The 24,714-nt window shown below is 49.3% G+C and overlaps 4 protein-coding genes and 1 long non-coding RNA gene across 12 annotated transcripts; 3 read left to right on the plus strand and 2 right to left on the minus strand.

Moving 5' to 3' along the window:
* The first annotated feature begins 18 nt into the window (after positions 1-18).
* ZSWIM3 (zinc finger SWIM-type containing 3) lies at positions 19-15,462 on the plus strand. 4 transcript variants are annotated; one of them, XM_043480121.1, is made up of 4 exons: positions 319-443; positions 871-954; positions 11,129-11,213; positions 12,991-15,461. In XM_043480121.1, exon 4 carries the CDS (start codon positions 13,058-13,060, stop codon positions 14,912-14,914), a length of 1,857 nt encoding a protein of 618 aa, XP_043336056.1. In that variant the 5' UTR covers positions 319-443; positions 871-954; positions 11,129-11,213; positions 12,991-13,057; the 3' UTR covers positions 14,915-15,461. The 4 variants fall into 4 exon arrangements, with proteins under 4 accessions (XP_043336054.1, XP_043336055.1, XP_043336056.1 ...); XM_043480120.1 differs by lacking the exon at positions 871-954 and having other exon boundaries at positions 309-443; XM_043480119.1 differs by lacking the exons at positions 871-954; positions 11,129-11,213 and having other exon boundaries at positions 19-443.
* LOC122448650 lies at positions 968-7,919 on the plus strand. The gene is made up of 3 exons (XR_006271710.1): positions 968-2,198; positions 3,410-3,413; positions 7,194-7,919. It is a non-coding gene; the product is annotated as an uncharacterized LOC122448650 (long non-coding RNA).
* Positions 15,463-16,210: 748 nt separating the features above from the next.
* ZSWIM1 (zinc finger SWIM-type containing 1) lies at positions 16,211-19,135 on the plus strand. 4 transcript variants are annotated; one of them, XM_043480128.1, is made up of 2 exons: positions 16,211-16,521; positions 17,464-19,135. In XM_043480128.1, exon 2 carries the CDS (start codon positions 17,610-17,612, stop codon positions 18,978-18,980), a length of 1,371 nt encoding a protein of 456 aa, XP_043336063.1. In that variant the 5' UTR covers positions 16,211-16,521; positions 17,464-17,609; the 3' UTR covers positions 18,981-19,135. The 4 variants fall into 4 exon arrangements, with proteins under 4 accessions (XP_043336063.1, XP_043336064.1, XP_043336066.1 ...); XM_043480129.1 differs by lacking the exon at positions 16,211-16,521 and adding an exon at positions 16,530-16,678; XM_043480131.1 differs by lacking the exon at positions 16,211-16,521 and adding an exon at positions 16,536-16,685.
* Positions 19,136-19,726: 591 nt separating this feature from the next.
* SPATA25 (spermatogenesis associated 25) lies at positions 19,727-21,765 on the minus strand. The gene is made up of 2 exons (XM_043480136.1): positions 21,241-21,765; positions 19,727-20,859 (listed from the first exon to the last, which is right to left on the minus strand). Exons 1-2 carry the CDS (start codon positions 21,293-21,295, stop codon positions 20,258-20,260), a joined length of 657 nt encoding a protein of 218 aa, XP_043336071.1. The 5' UTR covers positions 21,296-21,765; the 3' UTR covers positions 19,727-20,257.
* Positions 21,766-22,239: 474 nt separating this feature from the next.
* Positions 22,240-24,584, minus strand: NEURL2 (neuralized E3 ubiquitin protein ligase 2). 2 transcript variants are annotated; one of them, XR_006271709.1, is made up of 3 exons: positions 23,662-24,584; positions 22,743-22,927; positions 22,340-22,478 (listed from the first exon to the last, which is right to left on the minus strand). XR_006271709.1 is itself a non-coding variant. In XM_043480134.1 (2 exons), exons 1-2 carry the CDS (start codon positions 24,401-24,403, stop codon positions 22,363-22,365), a joined length of 858 nt encoding a protein of 285 aa, XP_043336069.1. In that variant the 5' UTR covers positions 24,404-24,584; the 3' UTR covers positions 22,240-22,362. The 2 variants fall into 2 exon arrangements, 1 of the variants encoding a protein (XP_043336069.1); XM_043480134.1 differs by lacking the exon at positions 22,743-22,927 and having other exon boundaries at positions 22,240-22,478.
* Between the last annotated feature and the right edge of the window lie 130 nt (positions 24,585-24,714).

Raw genomic sequence — 24,714 nt, forward strand, 5'->3', positions numbered from 1 at the left:
TGCCAGTCCGGTGAACCCATGCGTGATTGGATATGACGGTGAGGGGGCGGAGCCTAGAGACGATAATTAGGGTTTAGCGTCATTTCCCCTCTTGTCAGAGAGCAAACCCACCTAACCCATGGTGACCCCCTCAGGCCGAGGGATTCTCCTGAGCTCCGTAACAGGGCACCCAATAGAGGCCCGCTCTTAAGGCATCCTGGAGACCGCCAGCCTGTAGACCTTCCTAGGTGACCTCTGATCCCCGGTGTTGATCTTAGTGCAGCCCCTGGGTGGGCCGAGGGGGCGGCCATGGAGCTAGGGAGCTGCTTCAAGACCTACGAGGACTTCAAGGAGTGCTTCAGCGCCTACAAAAAGGAGAATAAGTGTTCCTTCATTCTCAGGGACTGCGTCTCCGTCCGGTACCACAACCTCAACCATGGCACCTGTATCCGCGAGGACATCCTGTAAGGGCGTGGCGGGGGCGGGTCAGGACGGTGGGGAGGAGGCCGGACAGTCCCAGAAAGGAGGGCGGCCTGGAGGAGGGAGTGCACCTGGGCGCCCCCCCACCCCGCCCCGTCTCTGAACAAGTCCACATTAAGCACCTGCTAGGTGCCTGGGAAAAGCGCAAAACTTCCACAGGCATCGCCTTTTGACCACCCACGTCACCTCCACTCATTCACTCCTTCATTCCCAGCTTTTCTGGAATTCATGACGACTGCAGTTTATCCCATTTTTTGAGCACCTGCCATATCCCAGACACAAAGTATGGCCTTCACAATGGATAAAAATGCCTTGGCGAGAATTCTAATCATGTCTTCTCTTTACAAAGCAGTAACACTGGTCAGTTATTGGTTGGTAGATTGGTCATTCATTCTTTCGTTCTTTCCTTAGTTCTGTAAATGGTTCTCGAGCTCCGGAGATTAACAAACCGGTTTTCAAACACTTCCCATGCCCCAGGAGCGTCCTCTGTTCTAGGTACGCTTTCACCCACAGGGGTTTATTGAAAACCACAGGCAAATGTTATTTTTCCCATTTGGCAGATGAGAAAAGAGGCTTGGAGGCTAAGTTAAGGGTTGAAAAACTCAACTGCCTTCCGGACTCAGGTGAAACAGCCCCGTGTAAGAAAACTGAACTTTTAATTTAACTATATGAAAAGGAATGATGAAATAATCAACACCAGGTCTTTGTGCTAGGGAGAATAGATGTGGAGAATAGTCGTGTGAACTGGGAAAAATGGAGAGCAGGCCAATTAACTCCAGCTGATGGCCTCCATGTGAAAGTGAAGATCCAGTGTTCCCAGATATGGGGCAAATGGAGTTAGCAGTCCAGGCTTTATGTGAATGTGTCCACTTATTAAAAATTGGAAATCAATTCACATGTGAACATGCACTCTATGGGCCAACTCTGAGAGTCAAACTGTATCTGAGTTTGAGACCTCCAGATTGAGACATTTGGCCAAAGCTCACTCTGGCCAGGCAGGCGGTGTTTTTTTCCCTGCTCTGAAGTCCAGTGCTGTGCTGGGTACAGATAAATATGAATAAGTAACTAAACTTGCCCTCAAAGAGCTTGAGATGGCATAGTACACGGACTAGTGTGTGGTAAATGCTTTATTAGATATGTGCAGAGGCAGAAGTGACAAGTGTCTGGGAAGACAGGAAGGGCTTCACACTGGAAGTAATGGTTTCTGCTGGGCTGTGAATGAAAGCAGAAGGCTAGTGCAGAAGTACAGTGGTTAACATCAAGTGTCACGGAGGGGTTTGACCAAAAGGAGCCGTGGAGTGAAGACACAAATATATGAAAGAATGTGGCGTGTTTGAGAAACAGTATAGGATACCGTACCTGGCAGGCGGTCATGTCAGTTGCAATTCACCCATCAATCAAAGCTTCCCTGGTGGCTTCACTGTAAAGAATCCGCCTGCAACGTGGGAGACCTGGGTTCGATCCCTGGGTTGGGTAGATCCCCTGGAGAAGGGAAAGGCTACCCACTCCAGTATTCTGGCCTGGAGAATTCCATGGACTGTATAGTCCTTGTGGTTGCAAAGAGTTGGACACAACCGAGAGACTTTCATCAATAAAAGGTCTTCGAGCTTCCCTGGTGGCTCAGATGGTAAAGAATCTGCCTGCAGTGCAGGAGAGTGGGGTTCGATCCCTGAATCGGGAAGATGCCCTGGAGAAGGCCATGGCTACCCAATCCAGTACTTTATGGAGAATCCCATAAAGTATGACTGTGAGGTGTTTGGACTTTGATCTATGCCTGTAGCATCTTTCTAAGCAGTGAAAGAATGCAAAAAAAAAAAAAAAAAAGGCCCTGCTTCAAACTGCTTAACAGTATAGGCCAGATAAAGTGCAGTAGCCTTCCCGTTGCTCTCTTGATTAAGTCCAGGACTGTTATTAACCTGGCTCACCAGACCATCTAACCCTTTTGACCTCCCCATCTTGCACTGCGTGCTCCATCCTCACCGACTCTTACTCCATCCATGATTAGCCCCTGTCCCAAGCCCATAGCTTCCTAGTCCTTGCACTTAACCACTTCTACTGGTTAGAATAACCTTGTCCATCACTTATCTTAGCGCTCTCTTCCTTAAACGTCAATTGTGTTGTATACTATCCTCTCTGTACTGTATATCCTGAACTAAGATACCTAACATTTTTCTTTAAATTGTTCTAATATTCAAAGAAACTTTAGAACCAATGTAATAGTATATAAGAAGTAACAGTATGGTGGCCAAAAAATAGTGTATCTTTTATAAGTAGCTACTAAACATTCTTGTGTTATCTGAAGTCATTTTGGACCACTTGTGGAAAACTCTGTCTTAGCTAGTTGTTACTTTTCCTTCAGATACTAGCATAATTTCCAAAAACCCTTTCTTAACTCCCTGAAGTTAGGTTCAGTGCTCCTACTCTGTGTTCTGACAGCACTTGTTATAGCTCTTTGCACATCCTTTTGGATTATAGTTTACAGAAGTTTCCCTGGTTTGCTGAGCTCTTTGAGGGAGGGACTCTGGTTTACTATTTTTTGCATTCTCACTGATTAACACCATGCTGCTTGCTTAGAATCAAGTCCAAACACCTCATAAATGCACCTAGACACCCTTCAGGTGGATCACCTCCAGGGTCTAGCACCGGGATTGTCTCACAGCAGGCCTTAAGTAACCATTAAATGAATGAGTCATCGAGTGTTAAATGTATAACTCGTCGAAACTGGTGCTGCAGGGGCTCAGAGAAAAGTCACAGTGGGCTAGGGAAGTAAGAGAGAAGGAGGCTTGAGCTGGGCCCTCAGAGACAGGGAGGTGTCAGGAGGTGTATTTTCTGTCTGCTGCTGTAACGAATTACCACAAACAGTGATGAAAGCAACATAAATTTAGAAGCTTTCCATTCTGTAGGTTAGAAGTCAGGCACAGATCTGACTGGGCTAAAACCAAGGCATCAGCAGAGTTGTATTTCTTTCTGGAGTCCCTGTGCATGCGTGCTAAGTCACTTCAGTTGTGTCTGACTCTTCACAACTCAATGGACTGTAGCCCTCCAGGCAAGAATACTGGAGTGGGTTGTCATGTCCTACAGGGGATCTTCCTGACCCGGGGATCTAACCCAAGTCTCCTGAGGCTCCCGTGCTGCAGTTAGCTTCTTTACCTCTGAGCCACTGGGGGAGCCCCTGGAGTCCCTGTAAGAGAGTCCATTTTCAACTCTTCCAGCTTCTAGAAGTTATCCACATTCCTTGACTCATGGTCCCCTTCCTCCATCTTCAAACCAGTAATGGCTGATGTAGTCCTTGCATCATATCACTCTAACCCTGCTTTGTTCCATCTCCTTCTCTGACGCCCTTTCTGCCTCCCTCTTCCATTTTTTAGGATCCTGTGATTATATTAGGCCTGCTCAGATAATCTAGGATAATTTTCCTTTAAAAAAAAATCAGGTAATTAGTAACCGTGATTCCATCTGCAATCTTAATTCCCCTTTGCCATGTAACCCAACATACTGACAAATTTTAGAGATGAGGCAGTTGGCATCTTCAGGGGCCCATCTGCCTATCACAAGAGGGTTAACATCCTGGAGGGAGAAGTGGTGTGTGAGCTAGTGCATATGTTAACATGTTGTCCTTGGAAGGCAGTGAGGAGACATACTTGACTAGAAGGAAGATTTATGCTGGAGCAGTACCAAAAAGAATGGCAGGGACTTAGCTAACAGAGGTGCAGATTGGTTTTATTTATTTTTGCAGGTTGAACAGTTTTTAAAATGAATTTGTTTTCGAGTGGTCAATATAGTCATTTAATTTTTTAAAAATTTCGAATTACATCAAAGTTTGCAAAAGGCAGTGTCCCTTCCAGTATGTTATCTAGAGACAACCATTCTTATCTTCCTGACATACTCTGAGCTTGAAAAAATATATCTTGTGTGTACATATGCACCTTTAAAAAAAAAACCACAGGTGACTGACTCTTTTTTTTTTTTTGGCAGCAATGCACCACATGTGGGATCTTAGTTCCCTAACCAGGGATCGAACTCAGGCCCCCTGCATTGGAGTCTTAACCGCTGGACCATTGGGGAAGTCCCTTGCATACTACTATTACATATCATTCTGCACCTTGCTTTTCTCACTTATCAATGTATTTTTGGAGATTACGCCACATCACTCCATTGTATGAACCATTTAATTCATTGATTTTGGAGACTGTTAACTGAAAACTTACTCCATGCTAGTGTCTGGAAACAGTGTTGAAAAACATAAGTTGAGTCCCTGCCTTCATAGAGCTTGCCCTCAGTCAGGGAGACAAATATTAAACTCTAATTGCAGAAATAATGATTTCCTTAAAATAGTAATAAGAGGGAATTCCCTGGCAGTCCAGTGGTTAGGACTCTGCAATTTCACTGCCAAGGGCCCAGGTTCCATCTCTGATCAGCCTCAAAGCCAGTCAGTCAATCAATCAGTAAAATAGTAGTAAGAGTCTAGGAAAGACAGGTAGTAAGAACCAAAGGAAAGTCTAAGGTGCCAGGTGGGGAATGACAAGGAACTTTAATCTTGTACATAGTGTGGGTGTTAGCTGACACTTGATATACCAGTGCAGGCTCTTGGGGAGGAAAAAACAGCCATCCCTGATATTTTGTGGAGATAAGTTTACAAAGCACATTCACCTCCTTACCTGACTTGGCCCTCTGAATCTCCTTGTCAGAAGTAGGTTTCACTCCCATTAAATGAGTTAATACATGTAAAGTGTTTACCACAAGGCCCACTACACAGAAAATATTCCATAAATATTATTGCCTTTATAATAATGTTATTGTGCAGGTGGGGGAAACGGCCAGGAGAAGTTGAGTGTTAAGAGGACTGAAAGTTCTACCTCTCTGCTTTACATTAAGGCTCCTAGTTTCATTATGTAACTCTTTGAAAGCGGTTACCCCCTAGCTCCTGTGTTCTTAGGCAAAAGGGAGGAGAGAAGGTAGAGAGAATCAAGGCAGGCAAGGAGCAGAGGCCCAGGTAGTCAAGACTTGGAAGAGGCAAATAAGAGAACCTGTAACAAAAACCATCCTCAGCCCCAAAATCACCTGGTGGGAGCCAGGGAAGTCTGAATTTGGGGTACAGTTACAGTCAAGGAAAATAAGAATGTGCAGAAAGGAGTGAGCAAGTCGGAGCAGGGAGTGGGGTAAGATTTCTTTCTTTTTTCTTTTTTGGCCACACCACACAGCATGTGGGATCTTAGTTCCCCTGCATTCGAAGCGCAGAGTCTTAACTACTGGATTGCCAGAGAAGTCACAAGATTTCCAGAAGCTGTAAGAAAGCATCAAGATGTTAGCTGAAGATCAGACCCATCCTGTTGATTGCCACAGCTTGACAGTCCCTCCTCAACCACTGGGTTGTAACAGCATCCTGGTGTTGATTCATTCAACAAATTTCTAGTGAGAGGTAAAAAGGTTTACCCCTCCAGGCTTGAGCTAGGGTTAAAAAGATTGAGTGAATTGTGGCCTCTACCCTTGAGGATAATCATATGCCAGAGCTAGTTTGGGAGGAAGTGAATTCTGAGCAGCTCAGGCTTTCAGCAGAGAGGGAGTGTCTGCTTGTTGGGGTATTGTAAAGGGTGTTCTTGGAGCTTGTGTTGGATACTGGATCTGTGCCAGAGTGCACTGTGTTGGGCTTTTGAGTGATGTATGGATGTGTGGGATGAGCACTTCTCTTGTGCGACTGGAGGGCAGGTGGGGGAAATGTTTTCAGGGAGTAATTTAGCAGAGCAGTGTTTCCTGCAACCAGACAGACATACTACTGGTGGTCAGGCGAGATGATTTTCAGTGTTTATGTTAATATCTAAACATAAAGATCCTTATTAAATAAAGTGAGCTGACTCAAAGAAAAACCATTTGAAAATACTAATACAAAGGTTATAGGAATGGCTATGGCAGATGGAAAGAGGGTTGGTGCTTCCTTGAAGTTCAGGAGAAACTGGCATATCTGTTAAAAGTGAGAGCTCTGAAGTCAGAAAGACAGGCTTTAACTCTGACCAGGAGCAAGACTTAATTTCCATGACACCGTTTCATCCTCTGCAAAATGAGGAGGATGTGGTGAAGATTACATAAAATACATGTAGTGGTTTAAGCACAGTAATATTTGCCAAAGTCGTAGCTGTAGTACATGACAGAAAATGGTAAGTATTTTTAAAAGAGTCAGAGAATTGTGTCGTGGGAGTTACTACTAAATGACCCAAAATCCCAATCAACTGGGAGATTCTGTGATTTTTATGCTCAGTTTCCCTTCCCATATTTTTATGTATGGCTGTTACGTGTGTTTTTCTTTTTGTTATGTCTTTGGGGGATTTGATAGTCTTCAAACAGTCCGTGAAGTATTCTGTTGTCTCTCTCCATTACTGTTCAGTCTGGAACACGTTCCCAAAAAAAGTGTTCAAAAAAGGTAGCTATTAGACTGAAGACTGTCGACCTCAACATGAATCTGTCATAGGTATACATATACATATATCCCCTCCGTTTTGAACCTCCCTCCTCTGCTAAGGATTTTACAGACATCTTTTATTTAATCCTCATCACACCCTTTGAACTAAGCCTTTGTTATCTGAGTTTTCATTTTCCACATATCCCTGATGGCTCAGACAGTAAAACATCTGCCTATAATGCGGGAGACCCAGGTTCCATCCCTGGGTCAGGAAGTTCCCCTGGAGAAGGAAATGGCAACCCACTCCAGTACTGTTGCCTGGAAAATTCCATGGGCAGAGGAGCCTGGTAGGCTATAGTCCATGGGATCGCAAAGAGTCAGACACGAATGAGCGACTTCACTTTCTTTCTTTTCTAGTCACTAGGCTGTGTAGGAAAGCAAAAATGATACTAACAAACTAGCCACTTTTGAAATTAGTTACTACTTAGTCATTCCTTCTTGCTTGTTTCCACCAATTCCATCAACATCTTTGGTAGTCAGTTTCTGGCTAATGAGTAGACGGGGTAAACCTCAGGATAATACAGTGCAAATAAAATTGATTGCAGACTGAAATAGCACATCTTCCAAGAGCTGTGGTACTTGGTGAAGTCCCTGAGAGTCATGATAGAGATATCCTTACATTCCCCACAGCCTTACGCCAGCTGACAGATGGAGAAGGGAAATCAAGGACAGTGATGTGATACAGACTTGAAAAGCAAAGGATTTGCAGAGAAAAAAACTAAATTAGGCCCTTAGGAAACATGATAAAACACAGGAATATTTTGGTAAAACTGACCTTTACATATTGCAAAAGTGAGCCAGGAAATAAAGTATAAGAATGTTTGGGGGAAATACGTCAGGAAAAAAAAAAGTTGACTCTTCAAGTGGTTCTTTGATTATTTTAAGAATTGGCAGACAGCCACCATTATAGCTTGTTGTTCAGTTGCCACGTTGTGTCCAACTCTTTGCAACCCTATGGACTATAGCACATCAGGCTTACCTGTCCTTCACTATCTCCCAGAGTTTGCTCAAATTCATGTCCATTGAGTTGGTGATGCTATCAAACCATCTCATCTTCTGCCACCCTCTTCTCCTTTTGCCTTCAATATTTCCCAGCATCAGGTCTTTTCCAATAAGTCAGCTCTTCGCATCAGGTGGCCAAAGTATTAGAGCTTCAACTTCAGCATCAGTCCTTCCAGTGAGTATTCAGGGTTGATTTCCTTTAGGATTGACTGGTTGGATCTCCTTGCAGTCCAAGGGACTCTCAAGAGTCTTCTCCATCACCACAATTCGAATGCATCAGTTCTTCAGTGCTCAGCCTTCTTTATAGTCCGGCTCTCACATCTCTACATGACTTATATTTCATTACATATAATATTTTCATAATTTTCATCTCATTTTTTTAAAGATCTGCTCAAATCTTTTTTTCTACTATTTTCTATAAAACATGGATTCTGAAAATGCCTTTTGGGCTGCAATTAACTGAAAATCCTGACTCAAAATGCCTTATTTCTTAGCCCAAAGAAGGTGATTGTTTCAGCGGCTCAGGCTTTTCCTTTCTTTCCACTCTGCCATCTTCAGGTCTCAGCTTTGTCCTCAGGTTGTCTCGCCACATGGCACATATGTAGGAGTCACATTCAGAAGAAAAAGCCTGCCTTGGTTTCCTACAGACTTCCTATCACGTTTCTTTGCAGAATTGGGCCAGTATCCATGGCCATTCTTAATGAGATTACCTTAACTGGCTTAGACCATCCCTGAAGCACTTAGCTGTGTGGGAAGGAATGACAACCTGAATGAAACTGGCCTGAAGGAGGGAAGGAGGGGGATGGGGGAATGTTGGATTAATTACCAACCGATCCTGCCTTTTTTTTTTAAATTGAAGAATAGTTGAGGAACTCCCTGGTGGTCCAGTTGCTAAGATGGTTAGGACATGGGCTTTTATCACCATGGACCCGGGATTGATCCCTAGTCAGAGAACTAAGATCCCACGAGCCTCGAGACGTGGCCAAAAAAAAAAAAAAAAAAGAAAGAAAGAAAAAAATAGTCATTGTACAATATTATCTAAGTTACAGGCGTACAGTATAGTGATTCACAATTTTCAAAGATTTCACCCCATTTTTATTATAAAATATTGGCTATATTTCCCATGTTGTACAGCATATCCTTATAGCTTATTTTATACCTAATAGTTTGTACCTCTTAGTCCCCTCCCCCTTTGCCTCTTCCCACTGTTAACCATTAGCTTGTTCCCTGTATCTGTGAGTCCACTTCTTTTTTGTTATATTCTCTAGTTTGTTATATTTTTTAGATCCCACATATAGGTGATATCATATTGTAAATCATCTTTCTCTGCCACAGCCTTTTAAACAAATTCACTTTTTTGCGTGCTAAGTCACTTCAGTCATGTCCGACTCTGTGTGACCCTATGGATTATGTAGCCCACCAGGCTCCTCTGTCCATGGGATTCTCCAGGCAAGAATACTGGAGTGGGTTGCCATGCCCTCCTCCAGGGGATCTTCCCAACCCAGGGATCAAACTTGAGTCTCTGACATCTCCTGCATTGGCAGGTGGGTTCTTTACCACTAGCGCCACTTGGAAGCCTGAATTCACTTTTAGTCGTGGCGACTACTCTTGGATCAGGTACTGATTATTCAGAAACCAGTGCTCTGTTATTTCTGTATTTATAGGTAAGATTTGGAGGCTGAGAGGAAATGAAGTGACTTGTTCACTTTCACACAGCTAAGTGGTAAAGCTGGAAATTAAACTCAGATCTTGAGTCTTGTTCCTAACTCAGATTATATTGTCTAAAATGGCTTGACTTCACCTGTAAAAATTCTGTTCATTGCTTGAGGTGCAGTTTACGTGCAGCAAGGACACAAATTTCATGTGAAATTAATCAAAAGCTTTAGATCTGTTCCAATCCCCATAGTCAAGGGGAATTACTCTTTATTCAGTTATAAGTGTATTGCTTGTATCTCTGTTTAACCTTTCACTTAGTTCTGACTTTACTGATCATCTGTGTACTAATCTCCCTGCTCAGCAGACTTTGACAGTAAAGCCTAATTTGTCTCCATTACCTTCTGAGCAACTAGTATAGTGTTTGGTACATAATAGACTTAGTAAATGTTTGAAAATAAAAAAAGGACTTGTCCAAAGTTACAGTTAATAATAGTGCTGGGATAGAAGCCAAGTCCCCTGGCAGAACTCTCCTGGTGATCTTCCTAACGTGCTATAAGGATCATCATACTATAAGATGAATTTTCTGTCATGCAATCACTCATTTAACGTGTGTATTCTGAGCACCTACTCTGTGCCAGGGGCAGTACTGGGCACTGGGAGTACACTGGGGGCACATTCCAGTTAGAGTAGATCTAACGACCTACAGAGTAGATTGGCTGACTTCCTTCCTTCAGGTCCTGGCTGAGCATGCTGGGCTACAAGCACTAAGGGGGATTCAGAAGTATAAAACCCTATCCCTGTCTTGAAGAGAGTCTGTGCCTTCACTTGGGAGATAGAAATAAATATAGATTAAAATGACTACGGTGCTCCAAGAATTCTTCCAAAAGACTTGTGTATTTCACTGTGTGTAAGTTACAGCTCAGTACCAAAGATTAAGGGAAGCAGGAGAAAATGACAGAGGCTTTAACCTAGTGCCCCTGAAGTTTGAAGTGCTTGATGCCAACAAACACAGTATGTTTGGAGATCTTTAAGGACACTATTGAACCTGAACAAAGTATTGAGGGTCAAGTTGAGGAAGATAAAAATGAGAATTCAGAAGGAGAAATATTTTGGAAGAAGACAGGTAACATAATGGTTAACTACATAGACGGTAGCCAAGCAGGCTCAGTTCAAATCCCAGATCCTCCAGTTTTAGCCAGGGGATTAAATCCCAGATTCTCATGCTCAAGAACCTCTTTTTTTTTTTTTCCCCGAGAACCTTTTTAAGGCTGTTGTCCCGTCTGTAAAATGTGGTTGGTAGAATCCTTTTATTAGTATGAAATGATGCATGTAAGGGGTTTACATGGAGCCTGGTATATAGTAATCCTTAATATATGCAAAAGTGGGAGAAATGAATTTAAAAGACTTAACATATTGGATGGAGAAGTAGGAATTAAAAGAATGCTGATGTCTCCACCCTGAGAGGTGCAGTCATTAATGAACCAGGAAAAGGGGGATGATCTTTATGGTTGGCACTCACCAGTGTCTTTTTTTTTTTTCTTTTTTTTTTTTGACTAGGTTAACAAGCATGGATTATGAGCACATAAAGTCAATACAGTGTGATGAGCTAAGATCTATGCCAAGATGTTGAGCCAGCGGAAGGGTAGGGCCCATCCTGAGGGCTTGGGGGAGGCCTCCTAGGAAAGAAGGTAGTTGCACATAGTCCTGAGGATGAGTAAGCTCTGAGATGAGGACAGGTGGGTAGGGCGTTCCAGACAGAGAGACAACATGAGCAAAGGCACAGAGATGGGACACAGTGTAGGGAACCCGGGGAGCAGTTGTCTTTCTAGGGTACAATAAAACAAGATGGTGGGGGCAGTGGAAAACAGGTGGGAGAGTCAGAAGGAGGCTGTCCCGTGGTCACACCTTGCTGGCCTTGCCGTACCACCGGGCCGCTCCCAGAGCCAGGGATGACGTGGCTGCCCCCTGCGGTGCACACAGCAGGTGCAGGCATTTTCAGCCTCAGGCCCCTCCGCCCTGTTATTTCAGGCCAGACATCCTATTTCTTTAAGCTTGTCCCCACAGGGTGAGCAAACAGGTCCAGCTGGATTAGAGTGTTTGAGAAGGGTTGTTGAGATACCAAGGTTGTGTCATGTCATGCCAGGGGCTGAGATTTTTTTTCCCCTCCACTAATCTTTGGGTTGGGACCTCTCTGAAGAGGCAGGGGTGTGACCTGTCCCACCCACCTGTGATTCCTGAGTCACTCAGCCAGCCCATCTTTGACAAGCATCTGCTGAAAGAATAGCATTTGTGCTAGGTGCTTAGAATATGCTGAGGACTGATTTACTCTTGCCACTTGAAAACAGCCCCATCCAATTGGAAAAGTACTGCGTAAACGCCCAAGAATAGGTCACAAGGCTTAGGAGCTGTAATAACAGTAGATGACTCCTATTTAGAATAAATAAAAGGCTGAACCAGGCCCTGGGCTAAATATTATATCTGTGGCTTATTTAAATCTCGTAACAACCCTATTTAGTTTTATTTTATGTTGTTAAGGAAACTGCATACAGAGAGGTGAAGTAACTTGCCCAAGGTCAAACAGCTTCTGAGTGGTAGAGCCTGTATTCAAATCCAGAGAGTCAGCCTCCAGCCTCCCCACTGTGTAACCACTACTGCTACCCAGAAAATCTACTAAGCCTTTTGTTTCAAATAAATGCTATGAATCTTAAGTAAGGAGCAATTACTGTGGCTTGAGGGCATCCATAAAGGTTTCCTGGAGAAGGTAGGACCTGATTTGGGCCTCGAAGATAGAAAGGGGGGAGAGAACAGATATTCAGTTTAACTACTGTTCTCCTTTGAGTAGGCACGTTCAGCCTAGAACGGCAAAGCTCCAGAATCCCAGGGATCATCTAGCCTCAGGGTTCTCACTCTCAGGATGTAGACGTTTTTCTTTAAGTCAAAGACGAACCCAGATCTTTCCTCTTAGAGAGGAAGCCCAGATTCACCCTAACCGGAGACCTCTTTTATTTTTGCTGCCTGGAGGAGAAGGCAGAGAAAGCAATGGCTCCCTGAAGGCAGGAATGAAAGGACACTTTAGACAGCAGGTAACCAGTTCTGCTGTTGCGGCTTATCTATTTCCCCTTGTATGGTTGCCTCAGATTGACAACTACAGATGGGAAAAAGAGAGTAAATAAAAGGAGTTGGAGCTTAGAACTTCTGTAGATGCAAATGAAGGGTGTTTTAATTGGATGGGGTCTTGAAGAAAGACTTGAATACTTTGGGACTGGAGAGTGAAACGTAAATCTTTCTCTCCCATATCCTATACCACACTGTGGTCTCCAGGAAATGTATCAGGCACTGTGAGTCCCTACAGGGCCTTGACTTGTAAGAGAAAAATGGGTGGTCAGCACCTGTTTCATTGTTGCTTCTGCCTTCCCTAGATATGTGCAGGTGAAATTTGTCTGTATTCGGACCCAGTCAAACAGGAAGAGAGCAACAGAGGCAGACATGTGCCCGGCATACTTGCTCCTGCGGTATAATGAGAAACTGGATAGACTATTCGTCAGTGAACTCAACACACAGCACATACACATTGACTCCAAAGCCATGGGTCCTAGAGGAGACGCCACTGGCAAATCTCAGAAGAAACTCCAGTCTGCACAGCCCGCGATCAACAAAGACCTCGGCACAGCTGCGAAGTCCCCGAGTGAACCATTGTTTTGCTCAGACAAGGTCCAAATACCCACCAAGCCAGAGCAGGAGGGCATCACTCCTTCTGACCTGGCCAAGATAGCCAAAGTGATGAAGAACTTTCTTAAGGTGGACGTGGGTTCCATGGCCTCCTTCAGCGTGGGCAGCAGCCAAGACCTGGACCGGCTCAGCTTCCAGAGCAGCAAGATGAGTGATCTGTTTGTCCGCTTCCCAGAGAATCTCTTGCTGCACCGGGTGGAGAACGTCCAGGGCCACATCCTCTACGCTTTCCTGGTGGAGAGCAAGGAACGAGAGGGACGGGTGGTGCACTTCGCGGTGCTCAAGGCTGAGACAGCCACTTCCGTGGCCAAGATGCTGAGCATCTTTACAGAGTTCAACTCAGATTGGCCCAAGGTCAAGGTGGTCTTCGTGGACCCGTCCTTCCCTCACCGAGCCGTCCTACAGGAGGTCTTCCCTGGTGCCCGCACCCTCCTCTCCATCTATCACACGACCCGGCTCTTGGAGAAGAAGCTGCATCGTAGTTCCGCAGATCCATCCTTTAAACGGCTCATGAAGGAAGCCCTGCGGGAGGCCGTGTTTGTCACCTCCGAGACCAGCCTGCAAAATCTCTGCCAGATGTCTCGGGCCCTGCTCGATGAGCAGCTCTTCAGCTTCCTGCAGGCCCACTGGTTCTCCTGTGAACTGCTGTGGTACATGCACGTCAGGAAGGGCCTGCATGCCTGCAGCACCTACATGGACAGCCTGGACATCGTCACCAGCAAGGTGTCGAGCCTCTTCCGGGAGCAGCAGTCCCTGCTGGACTGCATCCTCCGCTTCGTGGATTACATAGACTTCTTTAACACCAAAGGCGTGAAGAACTTGCCCACCGCTCACCCCAAGTTAAAGAGAGCCCGGTCAGCAAGCACGGCCCCCAAGTCCAAGAAGCCTTCCGGCCTCTGCAGAGGGAGCCTCAGCAGGCCCCCCGTGCAGGAGGCCAAGCCAGAGCAGGTGCAGGGGCCACCGCGGCAGCCTCCCCCGGGGCAGCCCTCGCAGGGCGGCATGCTGGCTTCCTTACGCCAGAGCAGCTCTGACCTGGCCTACAAGCTGTGCCACAATGAGTGGGCGGTGGTGCAGAGCTCCACGCACCTGGTGGACGTGGCCGGCTACGCCGTGGACGTGCAGCTGCTCGAGGACTCCCACCAGGTGAGCAAAGACGGCCGCAGCTGCAGCTGCTCCTTCCAGCAGCGGTACCACCTGCCGTGCCGGCACATCCTGGCGCTGCTACACACCAGCCAGAGGCCGGTGAGTGAAGCCATGGTGTGCCGCCGGTGGCAGAAGAGGTACCAGCACCTCCTCGGGCCCAGCGGGGAGCTCCGGGACCCCATTCTGGTCCCGGCGGATGCAGGCCAGCCAGGGGAGCCGGGACGGAACGACATGATTCAGGACCTAAGCAGGGAACTTGCAAACCTGCTGATGCAGAGTGAGGGACCAGAGCTGGAGGAGCGCTGCTCCACGCTGCGCAAGATCGTGGACATCTGGGCGGCCCCCCGCCAGCCTCCTGAGCCCAGTCACCAGCCGGGGGACTTCAGGGATGTGGGCCACCTCCCTTTCCTCTGGGGAAAGCTGGAGGAAGAGGAGGGACTGGATCCCGCCGGCACCACCATCCACGGTTGAAGCACTTGCACTGGCACACTAGGCCGCCAGCCCCTCTCCCTAGCAGTCTGAGAGCTCAAAGCAGGCAGGACATGCTCGGGATCAGCGTTTTAACCAGCGTCTTTCTAGGTAGGGTTAGGAAAATGGTTCCAAGAGAAAGAAGAGGAACCCTACTGGGTGACAGTCCTTTGAATCTGCCCCATTTCTGCCCTGGCTTTGGTTTTCCTAGGGAGCCTCATTCATTGTTCAAGGCCAAAGTTATCTCCATGCAGAAAGGTCATTCCTCTTTCTCCCTGAACCCCTGAGATCAGATCTTATTCACTTTACAGAGATGAAACCCAGCCCCAGGATAGGGGGAGATAAAACGACCAGGTTTCAGGGACTAAAGGGAAGGAGGGTGCTACTTGGCTGTTGCTGCTCTTTACAAAGAATTTATTTGTACTTATTTTTATTCATATTAAAGTTTTGTTTTGTTTCTGTTCTTTAAATAAAAGCAAATAAGCAAGAGAAATGGGTTCTGCCTGAACAGGGAAGGAATCTGATGGGGGTTGTGCAGCCAAATAGAGTTCGATGCCTCAAATTCAATGAGCGATCCACCCCTTGCTTCATACTCTTCCTGCAACCAAGTCTTCAACATGAACTTCAGGCTGCTTCATATTCTAGCCCAAAGAAGCCAAATAGATTGGGAGGGAAGAAACCTGGGTCCAAGACTTGACTGCCCTCAACTTGCTGGGGGACTGTGGGCAAGTCCTTAATCTCTTTGACCCCAGTTTCCGCATCTGCAAAAACTAATCCGTTGGCCTGTTTTAATTCCAGTTTCCCTTCTAGATTCAAGGGAGGTTTAAGCACCAACACAGACTTTTGTTGTTGCTAGTTTGTAATCTTAGTCACCTAAAGCCTGGTAGCTTCCCAGCTTTCCAAGAACCGTCTTCAACTGAACCGAGGTCAAAAGATGGTAGTCAGTCCTGCTTCTTGCAGTAGTTCACCATGACCTTAACAGTCACAACACTATTCTGGATCTTGCCTGTAAAATACTGGAGGGGTTGGGCTGAGCAACACCCAAGTTCAGCTCTCTCAAGAAGATCTCGATCTCCTCAACTCCGAGAGTTGGGCCCCTCGACCCTTGTTGGAGAAGCAAAATTTGAGACCCGGGCCTCAGCTTCCCCATAAGACAGAAGACAGTACAATCACACAGGCACCACTTCCTACCCTCCTGGGGCTTTGGAATTTGACCAGAAAAGAAAAAAAAAAAAATCTTGAAACACTGCTATTTATTTTCTTTTTGCTTTTTGGCCTCTGAGGGAGTTTCCATAGCAACCCGCCCCTCCAGCCCTCTTCCCAGACGTGTGCTTCTGCAGTTTCAGCTCCAGGGCTCAGACTCCAAAGGATGCTGGTGTCTTCAGGCTTTCATTGGTTGCCGCCAGCCGAGCCCCTCGTAACCCTGGTAACAGCGCCCGCCCACAAATCGCCGGACTATGATTGGTCGTTGCCACAAAGTCCGAAAGCGAATTTCTCAGGCCATTGGCCCGAGTCACGGGAAGCTGGCGCCGCGGTTGGTGAGCCTAGAGGTCAGTCAGAGTCAGAGGCAGGGTCAAATAGGGAGAAATGGCGACCGAGCCAAGCTGTGGGTGAGTAATTCTTTAAGGGGTGGAGGTGTGAGGCAGCTGGTGACCGCAGTCACCATGACACAGCCCCCAAAAGGGTGGGAGGTTGACGTCTCTTCTGGCTCTGGCCAGACTCCGAATGCGAACATCAGACATCCACATCCTGCCACCTGGGTTAGAGGTGAGAGGTCAGAGGCCGCATCCCCTCTCTGTCTCTGGTTTTTTACTGTGGCAAGCAGTCAGAATCCCGAGCCAAAGACTCAGCTTCCAGCTACTTACTGAGTGATGGTAGGCAAGTCACTTAACTTCTTTGAACCTCAGTTTCTCATCTGTAAAATGGGGACAGTAACCCGGTTTGAGGGGCTAAATAAAGGAAACATTTGAACAAAGTATTACAGTTAATAGAGGGATTTACGTAGAGGGAGGAAAGACTTATGAACACTTGTTAACCCCGTTTTCGGTTGAAGGGATTGAGGCTAAGAGGGAATCACTGGCTTGCCCAAGATCACACAGTAAGTCTGGGGCAATTGCAGTTCTCTTGTATATACCAGGACCAATGAAAGAATGGAGGCCAAGAAGTAAATACAACGTGCTGTACAAATATTTTAAATATTTAAGGAAAAAAAAGGCAGCTCCGCCCTTCACACTCACTTAAATCTCTGGAACCAAATCTTTCCATGCTGACTTCTTATCAGTTATGTCTCAGTTCCAAGTCATCCTCCCACCACCCAGAGACAGCTTCCTTGGCTGCCTTGGCTAAGGCATTCCTCCCTCCTCCAGCCTACCCTTACCCCGTTTTAGGGTTATTGTAAATTTCATTATCTGATACATCCTTGTTTGTTTACATGTTTATTGCATATCCCTCAGAACAGTGCTGATACATAGTTAAGGAATAAAATATTGTCTGGATGAATAATTGAAGAGCCAAGCCCTACTGGCTTCTTATATCTCTTTTCTTCTCCATAGGCCCATCTTTGGATTAAGATCTGGGGTCTGCAGCCCAGCCTCAAGCCTTGACTTAGTTGGAGCTTTAGAGAGTGGGAGCCTTCTGTTTGGCAGCCACACAGAGCAAATATTTTGACCTTGGCATCGAGACATTTCCCATCTCCCCCATGGCGCTGACAGTGCTGAATGAGCTCCTGATTGAGGACCCAAGCCCACCTCTGCTGTTCTACCAGCTTAACAAGACTGCCCAGTTAGAGACCCTCAACTATCAGAGCTGCTTTATGCAGAGGGTCTTTACCCATTTTCCCGAGATCTTATTTATCCACCGGACCTATAACCCGAGGGGCGAGGTGTTATACACCTTCCTGGTGGATGGACCCCGGGTGCCGCTGGAGGGTCATCTTTCCCGGGCAGTCTACTTCGCCATTCTTGCCAAGGAGGATGCTGAAGCCTTGGCCCAGATGTGCCAGGTGTTCAAGAAGTTTAACCCAGCATGGGAGAGAGTCTGTACCATTCTGGTGGATCCCTACTTCCTCCTGCTGCCCACCCTTGCTATGGAGTTCCCCGCAGCTGAGGTCCTGCTCTCGGCCTTCCACATCTGTAAGTTCCTCCAGGGCAAGTTCTGTCGACTGGCCCTCGAGCAGCCAGTGGAGAGGCTGCTCCTGACCGCCCTGCGGAGCGCCATGTGCTCGGCCACGGCCGGGAACCTGCAGAAGCTGTACACGCTGCTGAACACCTGCATCCCACCGGCCCAGCGGCCCGCGCTCCACTCACACTGGCTGCTCAATGACCGCATCTGGTTGGCCCACCGCTGGAGGAGCCGAGCCGAGAGCAGCCGCTATTTTCAGGGCCTGGAGGTCACCACTCGCCTCCTCAGCCAGCTCTTTGGAAGCACCCCAGTGGTGGAAAAAGGCATGAGCGCCCTGCTCCGGTACCTTCGGCAGAACTCGGGAGACAAGGTGAGTTTCAACCTGGGCCCGAGTCCCCCGAACCATTACACCCCCTTGGAGGGCAGTCCCGAAAGCCCCAAAGTGGAGCAGTTGGTGGAAGCCCGCATCCAGCACTCACTTAATGCCATCTGCACGGGGCCGGCCGCCCAGCTCTGCCTGGGCGAGCTTGCTGTGGTCCAGAAATCCATGCACCTCATTGGCTCGGGTTCCGAAAAGGTGAACATACAGATCCTGGAGGACACCCACAGGGTGCAGCCCCAGCCCCCGGCCAGCTGCAGCTGCTACTTCAACCAGGCCTTCCGCCTGCCCTGCCGCCACATCCTGGCCATGCTCAGCGCCCACCGCCAGGAGCTCCAGCCCGACATGCTGCCTGCTGAGTGGACGGCGGGCTGTGCCCCCAGTCTCGGTGACATCCTGGGCAGCACGTGGAGCGAGACCCTGGAGAAGCGCTTGGCCATAGCTCTCCTCACGGAGGAGGTGAGTCAGCTCCTGCAGCGTTGCAGCCAGGAGGAGTTTGAACGGCGGTACAGCACCCTGCGGGAGCTGGCCGACAGCTGGATCGGCCCTTATGAGCAGGTCCAACTCTGATTACCTGTGGTGCTCATCCTCTGTATCACTCACATCCCCCTCCCACACCCTCCCCCCAACACTCACACTGCTGTCCTGCCTCGGACCCTCCTTCCAGGGAAGAAGCACGAGGGTCTCCTCTTCTGCAGCCTGCTACCCACAATGTGTCTGGATTCCTAAAACAGGAGGCAGCGAAGCTGTCCCTTAAAGGGCCCGATAGTCAGTATCCAGGACTTTGCTGGGCACTTACAGCCTGTTGTATATTCCTGGTTGCTTGTCTTTGTTGTGTGGGTTGTTTTTGTTGTTTTTTTCCCCCAACAACCTTTACAAAAAGTAAAACCCATTCTTAGCTAAGGGCCTTAACAGGTAATACCTGCTCTAGGATAAGAGATAAGACAGTGAAGATCGAGACTGGGACTTGGTAAGAGCTTCCACAGTCATGAGATGACACCCTACCCACAGAGGAAAAGGCACCCCCAGAGGCTGAGAGCCAGGCTGTCAGCCTCACCACCCGCCACGCTCCCCGATCCTGAGGTTATTAAAGTGAATGTTGTCTATTTTAGCACTTGTCTAGTTTCTTGTCTCATAGAAGGAAGTTTAGGAAATACTGGGTTGGCCAAAATGTTTGGGTTTTTCTGTAAGATGTTAGGAAAAACCCGAACGACCTTTTTGGCCACCCCAATACTATAGAACGACTAGACTTTATAGAGTCTGACATTACATTGCAAACCCTGGTTTCTTCCCTGTCTGCTTTCTGAGGCCGGGTGCTGCCTTTTACTTGCTCTGGGACTTGAGGCAAGCCTCAATTCATTCACCTATAAAAATGGAGCTTTCCCGGAGCACTGATAGGATGAGAGGAGACTGGGCATGTGATGGGCTAACGCCCAGTGGGTGCTCAGAGTTAGTGTTAATAAGCGTTAGTGTTCCTTCCTTGTCTGTGGTCTCATCACCTGCCCTCAGCAGAGAGAGACAAAAGGCAGGAGAAAAGTGCACGTTGCCTAGGGCTTTGTGCAAGAATTCTGATGGGAGTGCCAGGACGGCACGAAAGAAGCCTCCACTCTCCAGGCAGGGCCGCCTACCTCGGTAATTCTCATTGTCACTACTCTGACCAAAGACCCATCTCCCAGCTTAATGGTTTCTGGGAACTTCCTGGGGTCTGGGCCCTGAATGGGCCGGTGTTTGTCAGAGTGGCTCAGACCACTACCTTATTCCAGTCCCTGCCATAGGCACCACCAACCCTGCCTGCCCAAAAACCATACGGAGAAGCCACCCTATGAGTCTGGTGCTATTTCATCCAGCTACAAGTAGGAGCCAGGAGGCTGGCCCCTCCGGGATCTTGCTAAGGCCATTGGCCCAGAGGCTTTGTGGGCCTGCGCCTGCGCCCACTGGGCCCTCTCCACAGCCCCCTCCGGCTCCGGATGGGCCATCATGAAAGCTTGAGCCGCCCGAATCAGGTCCTCCTCCCGCAGGCCTGGGACGGGCACGGTGGGGATGCCAGCGATCATCATGGCCAAGGTCAGGATGCAGATGTTGGGCTGGGAGCTGGCCTCCTTCCCCCCTGCTTCGACGGGCATCGGCGGAGCCCCAGGTGACGGCCCACACAGCAGCAGGGGCGCGGGCCTGCTGGGGCCGCCCAGCTGGGGGGCTCTGCTTCTGGAGTAGCCATCCTCCCGGCCCAGGCTCTCCGGCTGCCTCGCGGCAGGGAATTTGTGGCAGTACCAGTTGTACTCCTGCCTCGGTGGCTCCCAGCCAGCGCCCCCAGGGGCCGGGCCCCAGGCCTGGGCAACAGGTGTCACCTGCTCAGCTTTCTGGCTCAGTGGGCCTTGTCCGCCAGAGGCCACCACCCCTGGCTCTATAGGACTATAGAGGCCAAGAGATGAGCCCGGAGAAGCGGCCCCACCTGCAGAGACAGGAATGGGATGGAGTGTTATTCTTGGTCTCGGAGGAGGAGGCCCTGAGGGGCAGGGCACAGGAGCAGAGCCCTGGGATCGGGAGCAATTAAGAGCAGCCCAAGAGGGCGGTCTGGTGGTTGGGAACTGGGTTTTGCTCATATCCACACCCCAAATCAATCCCTAATGCAGGTAGGTGACGGAGCCATGTTTGTTGAATGAATGAATGAACAAGTGGGTGGCTCTTGGCAAGGACTTTGGGAATGGCTTTCTTCAAAGAGAACTGACTCCAGGGCAAGCCCAACAATGCCCAGCAGAACCGCCACCTCCCCAGAGCCAGGACTCAGGTTCTCAGGAAGTTGTACACCCTCCAGTTCTGTGGGCCCCCTCACCTTGGCCAGAAGACGGAAGACCTGGCTGAGTCTGTGGAGACATGAAATAGGACATGGCTGCCCCAAAGCCCCTATTTGTGAGGAAACAGTCATCTGCCTCCTGTCCTACCTTCTCCACCCTTCTAGAATGTCACCTCATAGTCCTTCCCTTTTACACCTGGAACCCACCTCACAGGATTGACCTGTTCATTCTAGAACCTGCATATGACAATGGATGGCGCTAAAAGAGTGCTGGACCAGGAATGGGGCATTCTAGGTTCTTGCCTTTACCTTGGACAAGTCACCTGGACAGTCCATTCCTCGATATCTTTATCTGTAAGATGGGGAAATGACTGCCCACTACTTCACCAGAAGTTATGAAGGATCAAATGAGATCATTTGTATGAAAGAAATGATCAGAGATACAAATAAAGGAATCGGGTGCTTTGTGCCCTGCAGTGTGTGCGGAGGAAACACCCTGTATTCATTCATTTGCTGTGTGTCCTTGGACAAATACATTCCCATCTCTGGGCTTCCACTTCCCATCTGTGAAATGATGTAGTTGGTCTAGGGCATTGGTTCTCACCCCAGGCTGCACGGTAGATTCTCTTGGAAGCTTTTAGAAATCCTGATGCTCAGCCTTATCCCAGGGTTAACTAAATCAGAATACCAGGGTGAGACCCAGTTAGCAGTATTTTTCAAAGTTTCTCAAGTGGTTACACCATGTGCCAAAGTTGAGACCTCTGCTTGAGGGAAATGCTTCTCAACCCTGGCTATTCCTTAGTATCTCGAGGGGAACTTTTGCAAAAACAATGTCCTTTGACAAATCAAATGAGAATCTCTGGTATCAGGGCCCAGAGCGCTGGCAGTCTGTCTTAGATCACGAGTAGTCAGGCTAGGAGTCACTGGTCTGGGTGATGTCGAAATGCTCCCTTTCTCTCACCTGCCCTGCTGACCCCCAGTGATTCTAAAAGAAATGCCCCTCACAGACTTCAGGGGCAAGGAGACCCTCCAAGGATCGGTGGCAACATCAGCTGTGTTTATTTCCATCCTGGCTGGCGGCAGCATGGCCAGCTTCAGGGCAGGCACGCCTCTGGGGCCAGGATGCACTCGCGTGGCCCTGCTCCAGGGCGGTGCAGGCCTTCACTCATACTTGCAGAAATCCTTAAGTCCTTTGGGCAGATGGAGCCCATCAATGGCCAACCGGTGCACCACGCTCCTCTGGATCACCAGGCGGCACAGGGTCTGCAGGGACGGCACTGTGGAGAGAAGGCTATCTAAGGCAAAAGCAACGATGGGGGGTGGGGGTGCCGAGACCCAGATCTAGGTCTTGGTCCCTTCTCTCTCAGGCCGAGGCTGGCTGGGGCCGTTTACATGATTGAGATAAGCACCTCTTGCGCAGCACTTTCCCAACGGCTCTGTCTCCTTGATAGCATCACCCTGCTCCCTTCCCCTCCCTTAGCAGCTTCTGAGGGCAGGGGTAGTATCTGATAAACCTGTGCAACCCAGCCTCCAGCACAGACCTGGCACAGAGAGGGTTCTCGTCTACTGAATTCATAAAATGTGAATTCAGATATATGGCTTCCCAGGCGGTTCAGTGGTAAAGAATCCACTTGCCAACGCAGGAGCTGCAGCATCTGTGGGTTCGATCTCTGGGTCAGGAAGATCCCCTAGAGGAGGTCATGGCAACCCACTCCAGTATTCTTGCCTGGAAAATCCCATGGACAGAGAAGCCTGGTGGGCTGTCGTCCATAGGGTCGCAAAGAGTCAGAGGCGAGTGAGTGACTGAGCCCACACGCACGCTCAGATGTATAAATAAAGGGCTTAATGGTGCTATCATGAACCAGACCTCAGGATTCAGAAGCTCTCACCTGGGGTTTAGAGGTGATGCCTTTAAACTCTGTACACTCAAATCGATGAGTATTTGTCTAACAGACATAATTCTCAGAGGACCAAAATCTAAAATTGGTTTCGAATTCATGCCCTAGGTTAATACAGAAAATATTGGCAAAGCCAGAAAGGGGATTTAGAGGACATCCTAATCGATCACAGCCAAGGTGGCTAAATCGAGGCCCAATGCCAGGGGAACTGACTTGTCCAAGGCCCCAGGCAGAGGCAGAATCTGAAGTCAGATTCCCCCCTCCACCTTTTTTTTTTTTTTAAATATCTATGTATTTATTTGGCTGTGCTAGCTCTTAGTTGCAGCATGCAAACTCCTAGCTGTGGCATGTGGGATCCAGTTCCCTGACCAGGGATGGAACGCCAGGTCCCTGCATTGGGCGCAGAGTCCTAGCCACCGGTCCACCAGGGAGTCCCAGGTTCCCCAACTTCTAAAACAACGCTGGGCAGGCCAAGGCCTTGCCAGCTGGTTCAGAAGTCCTAGCAGGTTCCTGCCCCCCTGGGGGCCAGGAGGGGTCGCTGCCCAGGGGGTGGGGTACCTACAGCCATACTCCAGCTGGACCAAGCGCACGCTCTTGGTGGAGGCGAAGACGTCCACCACCGCGTAGAGGGGCTGGGCGGCTGGCAGCCCCCGGGCGCTGGGGCCCATGTCCTCGCCGTTGATGACGATGTGCATGTCAGCCGTGCCGTCCGGGCGCGGGCAGAAGAGAACGCCCAGGCGGCTGCGGCGCGCGGTCGGAGGCAGCACATTCAGCTCATAGAGCTGATCCAAGAGGTGGCTGTACAAACCCGGCCGGCTGCGGCCGACCAGGCGGTCGCGGGGAATGCGAAACTGCTCGATGCAGAGATACGGTTCCACCAGGAGGGCTGGGGGACGACTGGGGGCCAGGGCCTCTGCCTCCGGGCGGCCCTCCCGGGGCACGCGGTTGTGATGGCGCGTGATGGCGAAGACCCAGGTGTGCCCGAGGCTGACCAGGTCGGGTAGCGAAAATTCGGGCACGGCGGCCAGACTGGCGGGGTCCAGCGCGGTCAGGCCGAGGCGCAGGTGCCCGCACCAGCCCAGCTCTTTCTCCTCGATCTCAACCAGGAACACCTGGCCGGGGGCCAGCGGCTCGCGACTGAAACACACGCCGTGGGCGAAGCTCTCCACGCGTGTGGCCCGCGTCCCGGAGAGGTCCACGCGGATGTTGGCACCGTGCACTGGGTGGAAGCGGGTGGGAGGGGGCTCGGGGAGCGCCGGTCCCCACGGCGCACCCAGCCCCACGGGGTCGGAGACAGCAGCCATCTCCGGGCCATGGAGCAGACCTGCGGGCGCCGGGGGCTATTTTCGGCAGCGGACTCAGATGGTGACCACGGGAGGGGGGCGGGTGCACCATGTAAGGTATTGCCCCCCGCCCACCGACTCCCTTCCCCGAGGCTCTGCCCAGGGGTCCTAGCGCCGCTGGCTCGGCCATCCCGCCTCGAAGCGGGTCCCGGGATGCTCGGGGGTCCCGGCCGTCCACGCTTGGGTCATCTGACCGCCGGCGCCCGGGATGCGACCTGCCGAACCCGCTGACCTTCGCCCGGGTAGAACCTCCGCCGCCCTCGTCCTGCCCA

This window comes from Cervus canadensis, chromosome 10, assembly GCF_019320065.1.
Source record: "Cervus canadensis isolate Bull #8, Minnesota chromosome 10, ASM1932006v1, whole genome shotgun sequence".
NCBI lineage: Eukaryota > Metazoa > Chordata > Mammalia > Artiodactyla > Cervidae > Cervus > Cervus canadensis.